This window comes from Protopterus annectens, chromosome 13.part0 (genome assembly GCF_019279795.1).
Source record: "Protopterus annectens isolate FY-2018-M chromosome 13.part0, PAN1.0, whole genome shotgun sequence".
Classification (NCBI taxonomy): Eukaryota; Metazoa; Chordata; order Ceratodontiformes; family Protopteridae; genus Protopterus; species Protopterus annectens.
In genome coordinates, this window is record NC_056747.1 from 1145256938 (window position 1) to 1145276331 (window position 19394).

The 19394-nt window shown below is 41.0% G+C and overlaps 1 protein-coding gene across 1 annotated transcript in view; it reads right to left on the bottom strand.

Annotated features, from left to right (window-relative positions):
- LOC122788162 (myosin light chain kinase, smooth muscle-like) overlaps window positions 1-19394 on the bottom strand; it is a 943334-nt gene that overhangs the window by 773585 nt on the left and 150355 nt on the right. Inside the window, exon 2 of the mRNA XM_044055140.1 lies at window positions 9612-9728. Within this exon, the coding sequence (XP_043911075.1) occupies window positions 9612-9728 (117 nt within the window). The remainder of the gene's footprint in view (window positions 1-9611; window positions 9729-19394) is intronic.

Genomic DNA, 19394 nt, shown 5'->3' on the forward strand with positions numbered 1-19394 from the left:
TGCAAGGGGAGATTAATAAAGGAGAGTACCAGAGTCAAGAGGAGCAAATTAACATGTTTAAGGGGCTTGACAAGAGAGTCTATGTTCAGCTGTTGAATGGAGCTTCCATCAAATGGCTGAACATTGAACTCTATCCATGGAACGTTCATTCAGTGAATGCTCATTTCATTAATAGGGCAAGTAACTAGTTGGTCACTAGTTTCCTGTTTGTCCTTTTCCCTACTGTGGTGCAGTCTTGGAGTTAAAATACTGCAGTGGGGATGAACATAGACCCTTGACAAGATTAAAGAAGTCAGGGGACAACAGCAAGGTTAAGTAGTATCAGACAGGATCAGAACAAAACTCAGTCAAAAGGGATTCACAAAACTCAAAGTCAGTGAGCCCACAGTGTAGCCATCAAGTAAAATTAACAGGCTCATAGATCCTCAACAGGATAAATAGTTTGGGGTGGCAGGAGAATTAACAGAATCAAGGAATACATAGTAGGACTGAAAATGACTTCAGACTCACTGAAAGGTTACACAACTGGAGACCTAGCAGCAGTCAAAGAATTAGGGAGCAATGTAATATCTAAAGCAGTCAAAATGTCCAGCAACATAAAAAAAAGTTCCAGGGATACACGAGTCTTAATGAAATCCTTAATAACATCCTTTTGTGTGATTAATAGAACTGGAGACCACCTCAGGATTAATAGACTTAAGTTGCTGTAACAGAATGATTAGAGGCACAGTCTTGCTCTCTTTCTGTGTCACTGAACTGTAAGACTCTGGCAAAATATTAAGAATCAATCCTCCAAAGACCTTATCAGATTCAGAGACCAGAGCTGGATTTATGGAGAGAATAAGGTCCTATTAGTATTTCCAGGGTTATGGGATGCCAGGAGAGATAACGTCAGGACAGCCAGGAAGAGTTATAGAAGGTAGGGTCCACACTAGGGCTCCAGGAGTTGGGTGATACCAGCAGATGTATCAAGGTCAGGAGGCCCCAGTAGAATTTTATGGGGCAGGGACTCACAACAGGGTTATAGGTGTTGGGTCTGGGTGATAGTAGCAGAGTTAACACAATTAGTAGACTTGTAACAGATTACTGAAGTCACAGGGCCTGTGCAGGTCATCATTAGTGCAACAAGAAATGCATTTGGCTTATGAGGAAACATGCTAACTAGTTAAGTTTTTTGTGCCACAACTTTCATCATAAAGGATCCAAACTGAGGTCAGAGAGTGACAGATGTTTAACAAAATTATAAAAGCAAGCTCTGGTTGGGGTGTCCCTTCGGCATACATCTCAACCTCATACCGTAAGAAATCTGGACAAAGCCCAAAATAATGGGGGTTGGGGGCTCAAAGGACCAAAAATAAGGACAGATTTTAAATATTGCTCTTAGAAACTTAGAAATTTGCTAGAATAATAGGATTTGTGTCAGCATGCATTTCCTGGATGATATGAAGTCTGAAATTCGGGTCTATATTAGATCAGCGAACGCTTAAACAAGCGAACGCTGATTGATCGACCTTATATTAGCAAAACTGAAAAATATGGAAGCAGCAGAAACCCAAATTTTTTCCTAGGGAAAGAATTTGGTTGTCCGTTTCTGTTGCTTTGGTATTTTCAGTGCTGTGGTGGAAAGTTACTGGTCGGATTCAGGTAAGTGTGCGATTCTGTGGATGTGAGTGTTAGGGTGGTTTAGGTGAGTTAGGGTTAGGGCTCAGGTTAGGTATGTGTGCGATTGTGTGGACATGAGGGTTAGGGTGGATTTAGGTGAGTTAGGGCTAGGGAGCGGGTGAGGTGAGTGTGCGATAGTGACGGGAAAAAAAAGCCTGGGCTGAGATTTGCTGAAACTAGCTTTCAGCAAGTTATTTTTAAAGATTTGGTACTCTCTAAGAGTTCCTTTGGCGGGTAAACATAATTCCTAATCATCTGAGTTCAGTGATATCTAAAAACAGACAATCTCTTGTTATAACGACAGACTGAACATTAATTTAACATTTCATAATTAGAATTTTTGTCTGAGGAGTCCATTGACTAAGGGGAGAGGGGTTGGTATAATGATTAAGGTGTTTACCTCACAGTCACAAGGTACAGGGTTTAATTCTCACCTTTAAAATGAAGTTTAGCTAGGCTTAAAATTGCCTGCAAGAGCAGCTAGCCTAGTACTTACCTTTGAACCTATAACTGTCCCTGCAGCTTATTATGAGCTGGGGGTTTTATATTGGTGAAGTTTAGCTAGAGTGGGAGATAATCAGCTGTCCAAAACCTTAATTTAGGGTTAAACGATGGAGTCAGTCCAGTATGATATACTTGTGACAAATTACATCAAGACTGGTGCTGTATTAAAGCTGGAGTAGACAATTTTCAAAGAATGCTAGAGCAGTGTCAAGGGTCAGAGGTCATGTGGCAGCTGAGATTTAATGTACAAAGCTATAACATTATGTATTCAATGGTGGGAAACTAGAGAACATATATGTTTACCTGACTACAGTGAAATTGATCCTATTGAATGCCATGATACTGATCTCAGTACACCAGTCACTGAAGGCTACATTATTACAATCATACTTAATATTCTGATCAAAATCTGGTAACAGCACAAAATCAAAACTTAGAATGAAACATCCTTTTCAAATTGTTTTTTTTTTCTACCATAAAGGCTTCTACCCCCACAACACACATAAACACGCGCACAGACGCGCATGCGCGCGCACACACACACACACACACACACACACACACACACACACACACACACACACACACACACACACACACACACGCGCGCGCGCAGGCAAACTTAGTGTAGCAATTCAAAGATGCAAAACTTCAGTCAGACAAGAGACAATAAAACTCTCCTATCTCTGAGTTTGTGCAGTCTTGAAGTTGTTACATTTAAGACTTAGAATTTTTTTTGGAATTTTTTTTTTTTGTACTTCTTCGGGGATGTTAATCGTGACCACGTTCTCTTTCACATCTCCGAATATTTCAGCTGTGCTGTTGTCACTGTAGCACAATTTATTTTCATTCGGATCAGAGGATAGCCTTTATCAAGACCATTTCAGATGAGGTCAACCAGATGTGGAAAACAGACATGACAGCAGAGCTACAGTAGGAAAGGCAGAACAGAAAAAGAACTGGGAGGGGGGGTTGTCTTAATCATGCAGTGTATTATGAACGAGAAGCAGCTCTCACCAGCAGGGTACTAGAGTGGTCAGTTAGGGCATGGTACTCTACTGATATGCCTTCACCTAGAATACTGTGTCCACCTCTACTGGCAATACATGATAAGAGAAGTTATGCTGCTAGAAAGCTTGCTATGCAACATTGCCAGATGTGAAGGAAGTGGGAGGACTGAGCTATGGGCGACCACTACACTCCAATAGTATGCTCTTCCCTGGTGAGATCAGATCATCAGTCAGTCTCATTCGAAGTTTCTATCCCACCCAACACCTCCCCAGCCATAACCAGGCTAAAAAACTTCTCAAAAGCTGACTACAACCTCTTAAGGGAGGGTATCAACAGCTTCACACCACCACTCCCCTCAGAGGATGCAGACAACTATGCTGAACAGTACACCAGTGCAGTATGCAAGCACCTGTACAACTGCATGGACTCAGCCATACCCAAGAGAACTAAAACCTGCTCCTCAAGGAAACAAAAACCTGCCTGGTGGACATTCTCTATCAACAGGCTTTACAACAAAAGGAAGAACTGTTGTCCAAGGGTAAAAATGAACAAATTCTGAATCGGAAAAACTCCCTCCTTAGCCTCAACAAGCAAATTAGATCACTAATGAAAAATGCCAAAGCCAATTATGAGTTGAAACTAGCCTCCGAAACTAAGGGAAACTACAATTCTTTCTTCGGTTACGTTAGGAACCTCCATAGAAAAACCCAAGTTTGTTTTGAATTAGTACTTAATGGCACCACTTACACTGATCCTGCTGACTTAGCCAATCTGCTGAATGTCACCCCCCTATTACCCCCCCAAAGGCCTAGTCGACATTCCTGATACTTGTCTCACACCTCATATCTCTGTAGATCAAGTATTAAAGGCCCTGTCCAAGGCAAAGAACACAGCATCCATAGGACCTGATAGTATCCCAGGCTATATTCTGCACTATCTCCAGGAAGAACTAGCATCTAGCTTCACCACTGAGCACCCTATTCAACCACAGCCTAATTACAGAGTGGAGAACCACCATTGTCATCCCTTTGCACAAAGGTGGTGCCACTACTGACCCGGGAAACTATTGCCCCATTAGCTTGACAAGTCTGATCTGTAAAGCCATGGAGCGTATTGTTATGTATCTCATAAACAGGGACATAGGCAATCTCCAAGCACTCAACCCCACCCAATTCGGATTCGTCAGGGGCAGATCCTGCCTACTGAACCTAGTTGACTACTTTGAGACTGTCACCAAGGTCCCGGATGAGGGAAAGTCAGTACATACAGTTTACATTGACCTGGCCAAGGCCTTTGACACAATCCCCCACTCAGGCATCACTGAAAAGCTAAAACAACTTGGTGTTAATCCCTATCTCATCAGACGGGTGGCCAATTGGCTCAGAGATATTACCCACAAGGTCATAACAGGTGTCACCACCTCTGACAGCAGACTGGTCACTAGTGGTATTTCCAAGGGATCTGTCCTGGGACCCCTACCCTTTGACATCTACTTCTCAGAGGTCCAGGCAAAGACAAAGGGCCTGTGGCTGACCAAGTTTGTGGATGACTGTAAGTTGGGTGCTGTCACTAACTCCTCAAATGACATTAACATACTGCAAGAGGTTATCACAGCTACAAATAACTGGTGCCAGAGTCATGGCCTTAAGTTAAATGCAAAAGAAAAATGTATTATCATACCATCAGCAAAAACATGGCCCCTACTGATTACCACACCATCGGCAATCCTCTAAGCACACAACCTATGGTGAGAGACCTGGGTACACAGGTTGACAATAATCTCACATTCAACCATTATGTGGCGGCAGTGGTCAGAAAACCCTTTTACTTGGTACATCTCATAAGTAAAGGTACTTGGTACATCTCATCCAGGAAAAAAAAGGAGGTTATTACCTCTCTGTACTCCTCCCTCATTAGACCTATAATTGAGTATAATGTCCCATTTGGTAGGTACCTCTCCAAACACCTGGACCAACTGGACGGTGACAGAAATACCTCACAGAGAGAATCCATGGCCTCCAACAGCTGTCCTATGCAGACAGGCTCAAATCACTATCACTCTACTTGGTATCATACAGATTGCTCAGAGGTGATCTGTGCTTCGCCTACAAGGCAATATTGGACCCTGCCCTAACAGAGATGCTCCAGATCCGTAAGTCTAAGTCCTCATGCATTACCTGCTCAAAAGGCCTAAATCTAATATGCAACATCAACAAAACCTGCTGGAGAGACAGGTTTGTCTCCCAGAGGCTGCCCCGTCTCTGGAATAGACTTCCCATACATGTCAAACAGAGTACCTTGCTGACCCTCTTCAAGCACAACCTTGATGATCGGATGGAAAACCATAAATTTCTCCCAGGGGTTCCACCTTTGCCCTTCATTGACAGGGGTGACAGGTGTTGACTGAGATTTCTTTTTGGGGCATAAACTCTTGGCTAGTCTTGTAAGGGCCCCAGGGCCATTAGTCTAGTAACCTCTTTTGACCCTATGATCCTATGAGAAGACAGGTAGAAGGTCATATGGTGGAACAAATGTGATAAAGGTGATCTGACACAGTTAGGCAGTAAATAAGAGGGAGTGAGTAGAAGGGGAATAAATGGGTAGTGAAGATTGCACAGATGACAGAGAGGACAAGAATGACTTAAATAAACACTATTTTACAGCGAGGATGATGGGCCCTGGAACACAATATCAGAGACAATGGTAAACTGTAGAACCGTAAAGGGTATCAATGATGCTGACACTTGAAACTGGTGAAAGAAGAGATGGGGCAGGGGTAGAATTGATTTAGGAGATGCTACTAGGCAAATCGCATTGATCGAATTATCAGACTAATACCTGACACATATGCAGGGATCTTAAGCAGCAAAAACATGTTAGTCTTGTTTTTTTATTTGGAAGGTGAAAGGGTCCTACAATTTAAAGGTACATCATGCCTATCCATATTATTAGTTCTAGTTTGCAAAAGCTGGCACAAACCAGATAATCCAGTAGAAAGTGATACTGATACTAATACTGATAGTGATACTAAGTGATTCTATAATAGAATGCTAATATTGTAATGATTTATTAGGCACAATATATGTAACACATTCATGTATTTCCATTAGAATATTTTATATTAGATATATTATGCATAAGAGAGATTTTATATGTTATATTATTATTTTATAATTCTTGTTTGTAGTTTGTTGCTGATTTAGTTTTTAGGCATAGTTAAAACTTAGGTTTGTATAGCTTTAATGCTTTTGGCGGGTTCTTCAAACAATTAAGTGATCAGATGACTATAAAATGGAGAATTTTTAGTATTGTGATGTTCTAAAGAAGACTGGAGTTTACAGTTGAAAGCGCTTAACCAGTGTATGCATGCTCTGTTTGTGAGATAATAAACCAGTGTATGCACGCTCTGTTTGTGAGATAATAAAAAGTTTTCATTCATCCTTGTGTACGAGCGGTATATATCCAAGGGTCTGCACATCCAATTTTTGGTTCTACAAACCAGATAATGCCATTTGTGATATACACATATTTTGAAACAAACTAGGTAGGGAAAAGAAAGACCTTTTGTCTTAAAGGAGGCTATGTTCCTAAACTGCAATCATGCATTCATTCATTTATTCATTCTTGTTTACCACTGAATCCAAGTCTGGGTCATGGAAAAGTTAGAACACATTCTGCATATAATGATCACAAGAAGAGAAACCAGTGCGGGACCAGAAGCCATCCCATCACAGGTTATGTGTGCGTGACTGAGAATATGAAGACACACACACACACACACACACACACACACACACACACACACACACACACACACACACACACACACAAGCAGACACACGCACACACGCACACACTCACCCAAGCAGAGCATAAGGGCAGGCTCACCTACATGCAATTTGGAAGATCACCAATTCATGTCTTTGGAATGTAGAGTAGTCAATGAAATCCCATATTATACCTTGCAAGCCTACAGGAAAACAATAAGCAGACATGAAAGTAATCCATCTTTTCTGGTGATGTAAGACAAAAAGGAGGTTTGATGTCATCACCAAGGCTTATTCCTGCAACTTCAGATGATCTCTGCTAACTGTCTTGACAGCAGCAGCAGCACCATTTTAATTCAAACAGAGCCAGGTCATCTGCAGCAATCCAGTGGACATAATAATCCACAAGTGTTACACTGGCAACTTCATATGCCCAGTATAGCCTGTCTTCTCACCTCCACCAAGCAAATCTGGTTTCTTCTCATTCCAGCAATGGTGAATGCCTTTCAAGGATTATCTCTCCCTTGACATGCCCCAACTGAATGCAGATATGCCTTCATACTGCCCCTAAACTCCCTTTCAACACTTGAAATGTTAACTGAACACTGGTTAGGCAGAACTTATGGATGCATAGTATGTGTGTAGCTTGGCAAGAATATAGTATCTGTAATTCATAATTCAGAATCAATACTGGCACATATAATAACATATTAATAGTTGTTGTACCAAGATATTCTACTAAACTTGAAAAAACACCTCTTCGTTAGATTGAGCAACCTCTGTAGTGATGCTTCTTTTATTAGAACTGGCCTTAGTTTGTCAAGGTTTAAAAGTTTATTAAATCATTGGGTAGAAGTGTAATTATAGGAGGTAGTGCCAGCTGTGCCAGGGGACAAGGGCAGTGCATGTGTAACATATGCCAGCATAGCTAGCTGGAGTTTTGTGAAGAATTATATGTCATTTGAATATCAAATTGATTTGTACAGAGGCTTGTGTTAAAAATGTATTTGTAAAGTTGCTTGTGTCAAAAACATACCAACAGTGGGTCCTGCTGGACAGAATTGAAATATACATGTATGTCCGACTGTATTGTTGCAACTGATAGATATTTTAACAGAAGATACTGGAAAGGAAGGGTTAAACTCAGCTCAGCTAACCTTAAGAAAAAATAACCTAAAATTAAATGACTTGGTTTAGGCCATAAACATTTTATGTCACAGGTCTAAATGGAGCTAGAGACATGATGTCTGTAAAAAGCCTGGGCTGGGATCCTTCCCCATTGTCCTTAGTGGTGAACTAACTGACACCCTGGGGTGCCTGAGAATGGCTTGTTATTTTCTGCAGGAAAGGTGGAAGTGTTAAGATTGTTCTACAGTTTCCAGTTGCTGTAATAAACCTTAGCAACAGTTCTATATGTGCATTCTGACACATCAGTTTCAGATCCTGGCTCAGTTTCTAGTGAGAGGATAGTGTGGGAACCACATAGTCAGGTGACCAGATGTGATATAATTCTGTAGTCACCACTGAAATTGCATTTGAATACTAGTGAGAGATGTGAGGAGTGTACTCTGTTTTTGGACCTGACAAGACACTTATCCACCTTCATCTTGCCTTGCTTTAGTAAATAACTAGTGAACAGCAATTATTCAGTCCGTTAAAAATATAGTGAGATTAGTCAAATGTTGTTTTTCTGTATCTGTCTGAATATTTCCATCTGTACTGTTTTTTATATTTCCTGTGACTGAAGCTCTGGTGTTTATTGTAAATAGATACTCCATATTTTCATGTTTCTTTTGTTATTTATTATTAAATATATCTAAACCTTTCACTGTGACTGTTTTTTTTTTAGAAAATATATAGCCTTTGAGAGCTTTGCATTTATTTAGTGGCACTGTGGCTCCATGTTCCTGAAAGTCTTGCTTCTTGGTTAAACACTACCATTTGTATAAGTACTCATTTTACTAAGTGTAATTGGGTACCATGGTAAGAACCTTACAGTAGCTGGCTTTGGGTGTTCTGGTGGCAGTAAATCTATCTCATCGTATGGGTGGAGGTGGCAGGACGGGTAAGCTGTGCCAGCCTTTGCCAAGTGTGTGTGTGTGTGTGTGTGTGTGTGTGTGTGTGTGTGTGTGTGTGTGTGAAAATCAAATCTCAAAGAGTGTGAGTGACAGCTACTTTGAACAAGGACACTGAGAGCACTGATTTCACAGACAGTGTGACGCAGGACTTGGCTTGGAATACCTGGCTAAGGACTCAGCTCTATAGTGGTCAGTGGGGAGTCTTGTTTGGGGCCCTGGAGAGATAGCCCAGCCCCAGGACTGGAGTGTGCAATTCCTGTGTGCTCTTAAGGGGAATTGTACTTGGTGCAGAGAGCTAAATCTGAAAATACTGTGTGTGTCTATTTTTCTCACAGTGAACGTTCCCCACTGGTGGCAATGGTGAGGATTAAGGCTCCTTGATCACTGGTCCACAGAAGGGATGGCACAAGAAGATTTGGTATTTGAACCAGAAAATGAATAGAAGCAACCTCCTTGGTGACCCCAGTTGTTTTGAGCTTATCTAACTACAACACTGGAACATTGTAATATTGTAAGAAATGTACATAGTTTGCTCATATTAGAATTCAAATATTTTGCAGTAAGACACCTGATTTAAATAACCACTCACCATTGTGAAGCCAACGAACACTCATTGGTGGACTTCCACGGATCATAGCCTGCAGGATGATGCTATTTCCTTCATCCACACAGCAGTCAGTAAGTGGCTGGCAGAATACAGGTGACTCTGAAAAGGCAGCCAAAACATAAAATTGTCATTCATTTTCTGCAGCACAACAATTCTTAGCAATCAGAATTTAAATGTTTTCTTTTTTTTTCACTTTCCTTGCTTTTTGTTATGTGTTCCTCCTCCTCATCCCTCATGCCCTCTTTTCTTTTTCTCTTACCCTATCTATGCCCTTTAACTGCCTCACCAAGATCATTGTCAGCTCACAAGCTGTCTCCCATATCATATGCCCTGGCAGCACTTAGAGGGATAAAAAAATATGTAGTGTCATTTGCAAAGTGCCTGTAAAGTGATTGGCCTGATATACTTCCTCTAGGATTTCTCAGGACAAGCAGTAGCATGGATTTACAATTGACCAGTGTATTCATTTCATCCTGCCTCTTTTCAAAGTAAAATGTGATGTGAAACTAAAACAAGTATATTTATCTGATTTTCATTTTCTATGAAGTAGTACTTTCTCTGCCTCAGTCTACACGCATGGCACTATTACTTTTTGTTTTCTTTTCGTAAGTAGCATGGTGGATTCCATCATGTTAATGTGATTCTGTTTTTCAGCCAATAATTGCTTTATTTTTCTCACAATACATTCTTTATCCCAGTTACATGACATTAAATGTATCTTTATATTTCTTTTACTGACTTCTCATCACCAAATTTGAATGGCAGTGCCAAGGATTGATGCAGTCGAGTACCAAAAAGATGGTGGTGGTGGTAGATTTTTTTCAGTGACATGCTTTGATTTTTGTCAGTTACAAGCCCCATGACAGACATCCATGCTCCATTTTTGTTTCAACCAAAGCAGTTTCTTTGCGTGCGTGCTCACACACACACACACACACACACACACACACACACACACACACACACACACACACACACACACACACACACACACACACACACACACACACACCGTGACTCATTCACTATGTCGTCTTTTGGTGTTAAGTTTCCTGTTATCCTTGCCTGTACTGCCTACTGATTTAATGAAAAGCAAATCTCAGAGACATAGCTTACTGCTATAGGTTATGTCAGGTGTCAGATGTTGCAACACATTCTTCTTTCGGCTTTTCCCAGTTAGGGGTCGCCACAGCGGATCACCTGTCCACTCATGACTGGCAGTAGAATTTTACAGTGTCGAGTTGCCAGCCCAGCACCCAACCTTCCACAGAAGGCACACACATGCACAAACTCACACCTAGGCCAATTTAAATTGTCCAATCCATCTACAGCATGTCTTTGGGATGTGGGAGGGAACCGGAGCACCCGGAGGAAACCCACGCAACCACAGGGAGGACATGCAGACTCCGTAGAGAAGGCACCCCAGCAGAGGATCAAACCGGAGAACCTTTTACTGTGAGGTGACAATGCTGACCGCTGCACCACTGTGGCCACCCAGATGTTGCAACACATATGAGATTTTTAAGGGCATGCCTAAGTGGCATTCGAAGAGACTGTAGAATCAAGTCACCTCTCATATCAAGGACCTTCAAGACAACTCTATACCCATAGAGGACCATTAGAAATACTAAGAATTGATATTAGACATGTGCCTAACCTTTAAACTGCGTGCAGTCTCAACTTCTGATAAGTGCAACTCAAACTATGCTACAATATCTCACATTTACCGTCATTTGCCAGATGACATTCAATAGCTAGAAATGTGCTGATCAGAAAATTAGAGCACAGTGTACCCCTAATTTCCTACTGCCCCTCATACAGTATCAGCTAGTCCAAACTACTAGACAAAGCAAATATGCTGATCAGCATACTTTATTCAGATTTATAAATCTGTGATGCTTTCTACTTCCCAAGCTCTCACAGCTATTACACAAGATTCATACAAATTTAGAAACTCACTCAATTACTACATCCTTAATAAGACCACCATTTAGAAAGGCAAGTGTTGAGAAGTCTTTCTATAAATTAGCCCGAGCCACATAAAATTACCCAGAGCCATATCTAGGCTTGGACAAAGGGTTACAAGATGTCAGGGGGGTGTGACCAGCAGGTGTAAATGACGCAGGAGTGCAGTATTGGCATTAATACCAATAATACATTTACGGCCCAAATGAAGCACTGAAGCCTTTAGTGTAAGGTGAATCAGGCATATGTGTGTGTGTGTGTGTGTGTGTGTGTGTGTGTGTGTGTGTGTGTGTGTGTGTGTGTAGTAATGATTGCAGCAAGCAGCTTGTTACAGTTTTAGCAAGTGACCAGCTCCTGTCACAACAGAGAAAATTGTATTTGTTCATCATTCTTGAATTTTTTTTCATTTTTGCTCATCAACTTGGATTTGAAAGAATTGTTAGACTGGGGAATCTGTGCAGAGCACCAGATGAGGTTGATACAGTTCTGGAATCACCAACCTACTGATATAAGAAAAGAAAATAAGCTAGTTGGCTTTAAATACTAACTGCAATAGTACATACTGGATTTTTACAGTTGCACTTGCTTCAGAGTCTCTTAATGAGCTTCTAAAGTAGTTATTTGACAGAGTAAACTGTTTTAACAATTTACTTCATAAGATATTACAGTGATATTGGTGTATATATTAAATTGTACACCTTATAAGCTAGTTTAATTTTTACTTTTGATTTAATTTTGTGTTCGTCTTTTTACAGCTTTGTGTTCAGTAACTATGTTATAAATTCTTTTCTAAATAAGAATTTTTTGCCGATACTTGTTTCTTATGTAATTATATTTCTATTGCCAAGATCATGCTCAGAAATGATCAAAGTCATAATTCTACTTACCTGGTTAGCACAATTATAACAAACATCCATAAATACAGTGGCAGACAGACAAGCAAACAAACAGTAGACAGAGTACAGACTACTAAAACAATAGGTGGAATTCAATAAACCCTACATGAATTTTATTTTCATGTATGCATTGCGGCATGATGCATACATGAGCAGGAACAGATGCGAACAAGGAAAGATCAGTATAATGTAAATTCCTGCATAAGTAGGTGAATTATATGCAAATTAGGCAGTGGAAGTGATCCAACAACCAGAAAGTTATCTGTATAGACTCTGTATCCGTGTTCGTAGTGTACACGGAAATTTTTCGTGTGCAGAAGTCTATACGGACAGTAGGGGATGAAAATGTCCACAAATATGGACATAACTCCCCTGAAAAGGGTATATCACAAGAAGTATTGGGGAAAAATACAATGTACATTCGATAATAATTTTTTTATTAATCTGCACTTGTTTGAGCTATGCACTGCTATATGCAAATGTGCTTAATGCAAAAAAAAATTGATAAAAAAAATTGATAAATGTATATCACAGAAATGTACTGTATGACCTTGCACTGTGTCTGTATAATGGTGCATTTGTGCTGTTGCCTGGCACACAGGGGTATGATCTGTATAGTTTCCAAGCTGTCAGCACAAATATGTATGCAAATTATGTGAATTTGTTGAATTGCTAAAATGAGCAACTGTGTCTGTAAAACCTTTTTGTGTAAGCTCCTGCATGGTTTTGACAGTCCCGGTGAATGTGGTTACCATCAGTGGGTTGGTCATATTTACTTTTAGCAGAGTATGTGCTAGCTGCATGTGTTTGTGCTGCTCACCAAATAGCTAAGCGTGTTTGTGGAACCATCTCCCCCAAGGCACAGTAGTGACTTAGGAAGCTATCAGTTAAAACCAGAAATACTCAATTCATAATATTTACTTTTGTATGCTAAGCTACACGGCACTGAGCACTGTGGTGTGAAAATAAGTAGGGCCTTTAAATCATGTTAATTATATTCTAAGTAGATAACATGCATCCGAATGAGCTAATCCCACATACACCACAACCGTATAAGGTATGCATACACCCTACATTCAGGTTTTCCCTCAATAGTCTGAATCAGTGGAGTACTGACTTGGGAATTTCTAACTGAATAATGCTAGGGGCTGCTGCAGCTATTTTACATCTGCATGTGCTAGAGGCTGAAGGCAATGCTGCTGGTGCTGATGACAATAGGCCTAGGCCAAGGAGGAGAAGAGTGTTCAGGCCCAAGGTAACCTACCATGAAGTACATGAGCTAGAGATTGTACAGTGCTACAGGGTGGACAGGGACATACTATAACAGCTCACTGAGCTCTGCCACCCTCAACTAGAGCCATAGCCAACAGAGGGGAACCCATTCCAGTAGAAACTAAGATATGTGTAGCCCTTAGGATGCTAGCCACAGGTACTTTTCAAAGATCAACTAAGGGCATGATGGGGGTGTCACAGGCATCTGCATCCAGGACACTCCACCAATTTCTGGATGATATGCTTCCACATTTCATTGAGCACATTTCTTTTCCACTTGACCCTGAGGTAAGGGCAACCACTATGCAACACTTCTATCATGTAGCACACTACCCTGAAATACTGGGTGCCATAGATTGCACTCATGTACACATCAAGGCACCACCTGGTGAGCAGGGTAGAAGCTACGTTAACCACAAGGGATGCCACTCCATTAACTACCAAGTCATGTGCAATGCCCAGGGGATTATCATGAGTGATTGTGCTGGCAACTCTGGCAGTTACCATGACTCCCATATCTGGCACACATCAAAGTTGTACCAGATATTTGCCAGAGGAGACATCCCACAGGGCCATTTACTGGAGGATGCCAGCTGCACCCTGGAACCATGGAGGATGACACCCATCAGACATGCACACACACCCACAGAAGAATGCCATAATGAGGCACACACACAAACTAGGAACATCATAGAGTGTGTGTGTTTGGGCTTCTAAAGACATGGTCCCAGTGCCTCAATATATCTGCTGGAGCCTTGCAGTACAGCCCAACCACATGTGCACAGATATTCACAACATGTGCTATGCTACACAATCTGAACCTGCGGAAATAGCTGCAGCAGGAACAGGAAAGGGAAGGGATACACAACCCCCCACCAGTGCCTAGGTCACCACAGCCACAGTCACAGGAGGACTCTAAGAAAACCCCCCTGTAGGCAGACGTAGGGATGCCCAGTACACCCTGGCTTTGGCCAAGAGACAATGCATAGAACATTCACTGATAACTTAGGGATCTGGGGACTAACACCTCACTCCTACTCACATACAAATAGTAACAGTGATGCCAGTCAACTCACACATCCTGTACCTATCCACTTATTGGCTGTGTACTACTTGCATCTCATAGAGTCAGACCTAAAATACAGTCTTGTCAACTGCTGCACTAGCAAGGTAAGTCCATAACATACACATTATTATACTGGATTGCTATGTTAGGTCATCGTAGCTATGGAACGGGTACAATATGCAGGCTACTATACTGACCTATGTGGATAGACAGTACATCCACATGGAACTACCGACAACCATTCCACTAACATGTCAGCATTTGTAGTCGGTAGGCCTCATGCATGGAATTTTTATGCAGTCCTACTGCAACAGATTACTGGTACATGATTCAAAGGAGATGTAGGAAAGGGAAGTTAACTGATAGACTACTGTGTGTCCTAGTAGAACATGTGCGTTACTTCCGCACCCCACAAAACAGAACTGTCTTTATGCTGTGTGACCTTTTACACAGGTAGTATGACACACAGCATCAGTACAGTAATGCACAATCTGAATCTACATTTCATGTGTAATTTAATTGAGAATAGCACAGTACATATTTATGCAGGTGATGATATGATGAATGATACCTTGCTCATCTACCAGTCTCTGTGGCTCAAAGAAATAAGAAAACAGCAACAGTTGAGCAAAAAACCTTTATCAACGAAACAAAGCTTTCAGGTTAAAAAACCCTTTTTCAATGAATGACAAAAGGTATATTCAAAACACCTGTATAAATACAAACCATAAAAGCATGTGATCCGCAGCCAAGACCACATGATTAATTACACACATAATCACTTAAAATCTTCAGATACATGAAGAAAATATATAAAATAACATTTATACAGTAAACATAAACTTTTATAAGTAATATAAAACTTTATAACATAAAGAATACATTAAAATCACTTTAACCTAGTGTGCTGTATCCTTGTCAAAACAGATTTTAAAGATACACTAGCATTCAAGCCAGGACTTGAATCAGCCGAAAGCCTCACAATCCATTCATACTCCCTGAGATCTAAAGAATTAGATAAATCCCCGCTCAACTGTTGCTGTTTTCTTTCATTCTGGCTCAAAGAAATAAGGCAGATAAGTTGTGTGATGGTGTCTAGGGTTCTACTCCTGATATGTCTCAGTACAATGCATGTGAAGTAGCAATACATATATCATTTTACAGACTGTCTCTATGTGTGCTATACTAGTATGATTCTACTTCAAGTAGTAATTACACGTGCATCTGTGCCACAGTCCTAAGACCTATTAAATAAGTACATCACTACTACTGGATAACTTATTAGCACAATTTTAAAGACTGGGATATAAAAGCCTATATCAGCATGCATATGTAGAAAACACATCCAGTACCCCCTGTAACATGAAGTAGTATAATAATATAATAACAGCTATGAATGAAGGATTGTGCTGTCATGTGATTCAGGTGGAATTGTCAGACCCATACGAAACACACTGATCACTACAGCACAACAACCAGGTGTTTATGCACTCTAGAGAAGATAGATTGCTGCATATATATAAACAGATATATCTATGTATATAGATTAATGTGTATGTCCATATTGCCCTACCATGGATAGCAAAGCTGCACTATGATGCATAAAACATTGGAGGAAGGGACACAAGGAAAGGCTCAGCATTACATAATGCACTTTCAGACATTTGCAACTGCATAGACAAAATGTATCCAAATCTTAGGACTGTTGGGATATCAGAAGTTCACAGTTCTGCTGTCTTCAGCCATCATGTGTAAATGCTACTACATCTGACAGCAGAACACAATGTACTGTGAAACACACATAACCATGAGTCACACCTGTGTACTTGCAAACAGCTGGATGGTGGTGAGTCATACCATGCCTCCCTAACAGACCATGTGGAACCCCTGAAATGTATGGCATGGCATAGGAATACATACATATATTGTGAAGTCATATGTATATAGCTACACCAGAAAGTACACCCACATTCACTACAGCCCTCTGTGTCTACTTGATTTCAACAAACACATATCAATAACTGTACAACTGGTCCAATGTATTATGTTGTGTGCCCACTCGTTGCCTGGGTACATTTCCATCCACATGCAAACAGACTCATATGCCCAACACAGGCTGTTGACACATAGCTAAAATACAAAACAGTTGTTTCACTGTTAGGCTACTAGCTGCAGGTGACAGTAGGAAGCTGTGCGATTATGCCACCCTACAAACCTGTTAAACACAGGGCGTCTTTATGTTCTCTATGATAACATCACCTGCAGTCATTTCCAGTATTAGACTTAAGCCTTGGTGAGTGTGATAATTATGGTGATCTGTAGTGTATGACAATAGATAGTTAGGGCTTCTAATCCCACTCTAGGCCAATTAGTGGGTATGTACATGCATCTCCCTTCACTCTAGCCCAGTTGGTGTGTGTACATACATCTCCCTTCCAAACAAATGTAGATTTAAAACTGCAATGGGTCTGCACTTATTGGCCTTTGCACGTGAAGCAGGCTCCCAAAGTCATCTCCCCCACAAAGGCCTGCTGATGCCATCTACCATAAGAGTACCTAAAGCCATGGCACATTCAGCCTTAAACTGTGGCACATGCAATAAGTACTGTGATCTGTAGTATGTAAGACTAGGTAGGTAGGGGTTCTAAACTCACTCAAGCTTACTTGCTATGCATGTCTGTGCATCTCCACACAAAAAAATTCCACAATGTCTTAAACATAAGCAGGATTTTGCACTGTTTTGGGCCTTGCAGGTGGTGCAGACCTTTGAACTCTTCTCCCCCACAACTCCTGCTGATGTCAACTACCATAAGAGCACTTAAAGCTATGTCACTGTCAGACTTAAGTTGTGGCATGTGCAATAAGTACTATGAGCTGTAGTGTGGAAAGCTAGATAGGTATGGTTTCTAAACTCACTCCAGCCCACTTGCTGTGTGTGTGCTGTCCAGTGTTCCGTACACATAAATAGGTAGGGGTAAAGGTCTTCCTGCATCTATTTTGGTGTGTGTTGGTGTTAGCCAGTGTTTTATATAAGTCTATGGTATCATAGCATCATTGGAATGTAGCAGGCTACTGGTCCTAGGGCTGTAATTTGCCTAGCCACCTTTTATCCTTAGTAACACATTCAACACCTACTGCCCCTGCCCAGGGTGTACACAGGTGGAACCAATGTAGTGTAATTATGGTCACCCATCCAATCATACAGACTGAATCTGTACAGGGCCAATGAGGTGATCAGTTTGACATGAAGTGGAAGTGTGTTCCAAAGGTGTGTTAACCTCTGGTAGACAATTCTCACCCTCCAGCAGGTTATATACAAGTTACATACCAGGTTAAGTTCTTTCCTGGGAGTAAACTGGTTATCCATGTCCCTTATGCATGTGCAGCATGACCAATAAAGCAGGGTCACATATTGACTCATATGGAGAAATCACCTCCGAGCACTCTGTTTGACACACACTAACTTGATGGTGATGCAGACAATCCCCATAGGACAGATGCTGAAGACTTGTATCCCCCTTGTGAGGAACCTTTGTGCTTTCCCCAATCACCACAGCTGTTTGATGAGTAACATACCAAAAGGGGAATTACACTCAAATATTGTTCTATTGAGGGAGGAGTACATGGAGGTACTAACTTCTTGTACTGGAGACAATGCCCTAATGTATGACATGAGCAAGACATAATAACCTACTCACCCCTGTGTAGACATGGTGATCTATGTTATGGTAGCTGTCAACACGTGTCACCAGGCCTCTCACCCCTGTGTATGTAATTAAGGCATTGCTATTTATCTGGTACTTAGCAGAAACATTGCTGCTACCAAAATGAATAATAATACATATATTTAATAATACATATATTTGCACTGAGTTTAAGCCTATGTGTTTGTCAACAATCATCTGTCCATGTAACACCATAATGTAGGATGTTGCCATACTATGTATATTGTATGACTGTTCACAGTTAGCAGGCATCATCAAACACTGTCTGTCATAGTCATTTACGTCATGCTTGTACTTCAGTGAAATGGATTCCAAACAGTAGGTGACCCTGGACAGAAGCCTCTGGAACACCACTGGTTACAGCTCAGCTATTGGAGGTGTCTTTCCTTATTGGACTGTATGACTTGTATCAGTGAGGCAGTTAACAACCCCTCTAATGATATAAGAGTTGAAGCCTATTTGGGTGTGTTTTTAATGATGCCTGCATGGGAGATAGTGGCAAATGCCTTCTCTTAGTGCAGGTAGGCTGTATGCACAGATTTCCCATCAGCCAGGTCCTTGGTGAATGTCTCAAAGAAGTCTACCAGGACTAACAGGCATGATGCCACTTTGACAAATTCAAAATGAGTAAGGGCAAGTAATTGAATGTTACCTACATTTTAGTTGATAATGTCCATGATGATCTGCCCCATGGCCTTGCAGATGTTGATAATGAGGTCAACATGCATATAGCCTTTGGGGTCAGTGGATGCACCACATCTGTGCAATGGAATAACAGTGCCTGCTTATCAGTCAGCTGTGAAGAAGCTGTTGCTTACACTAAGATTGGGAAGAGTGTCCA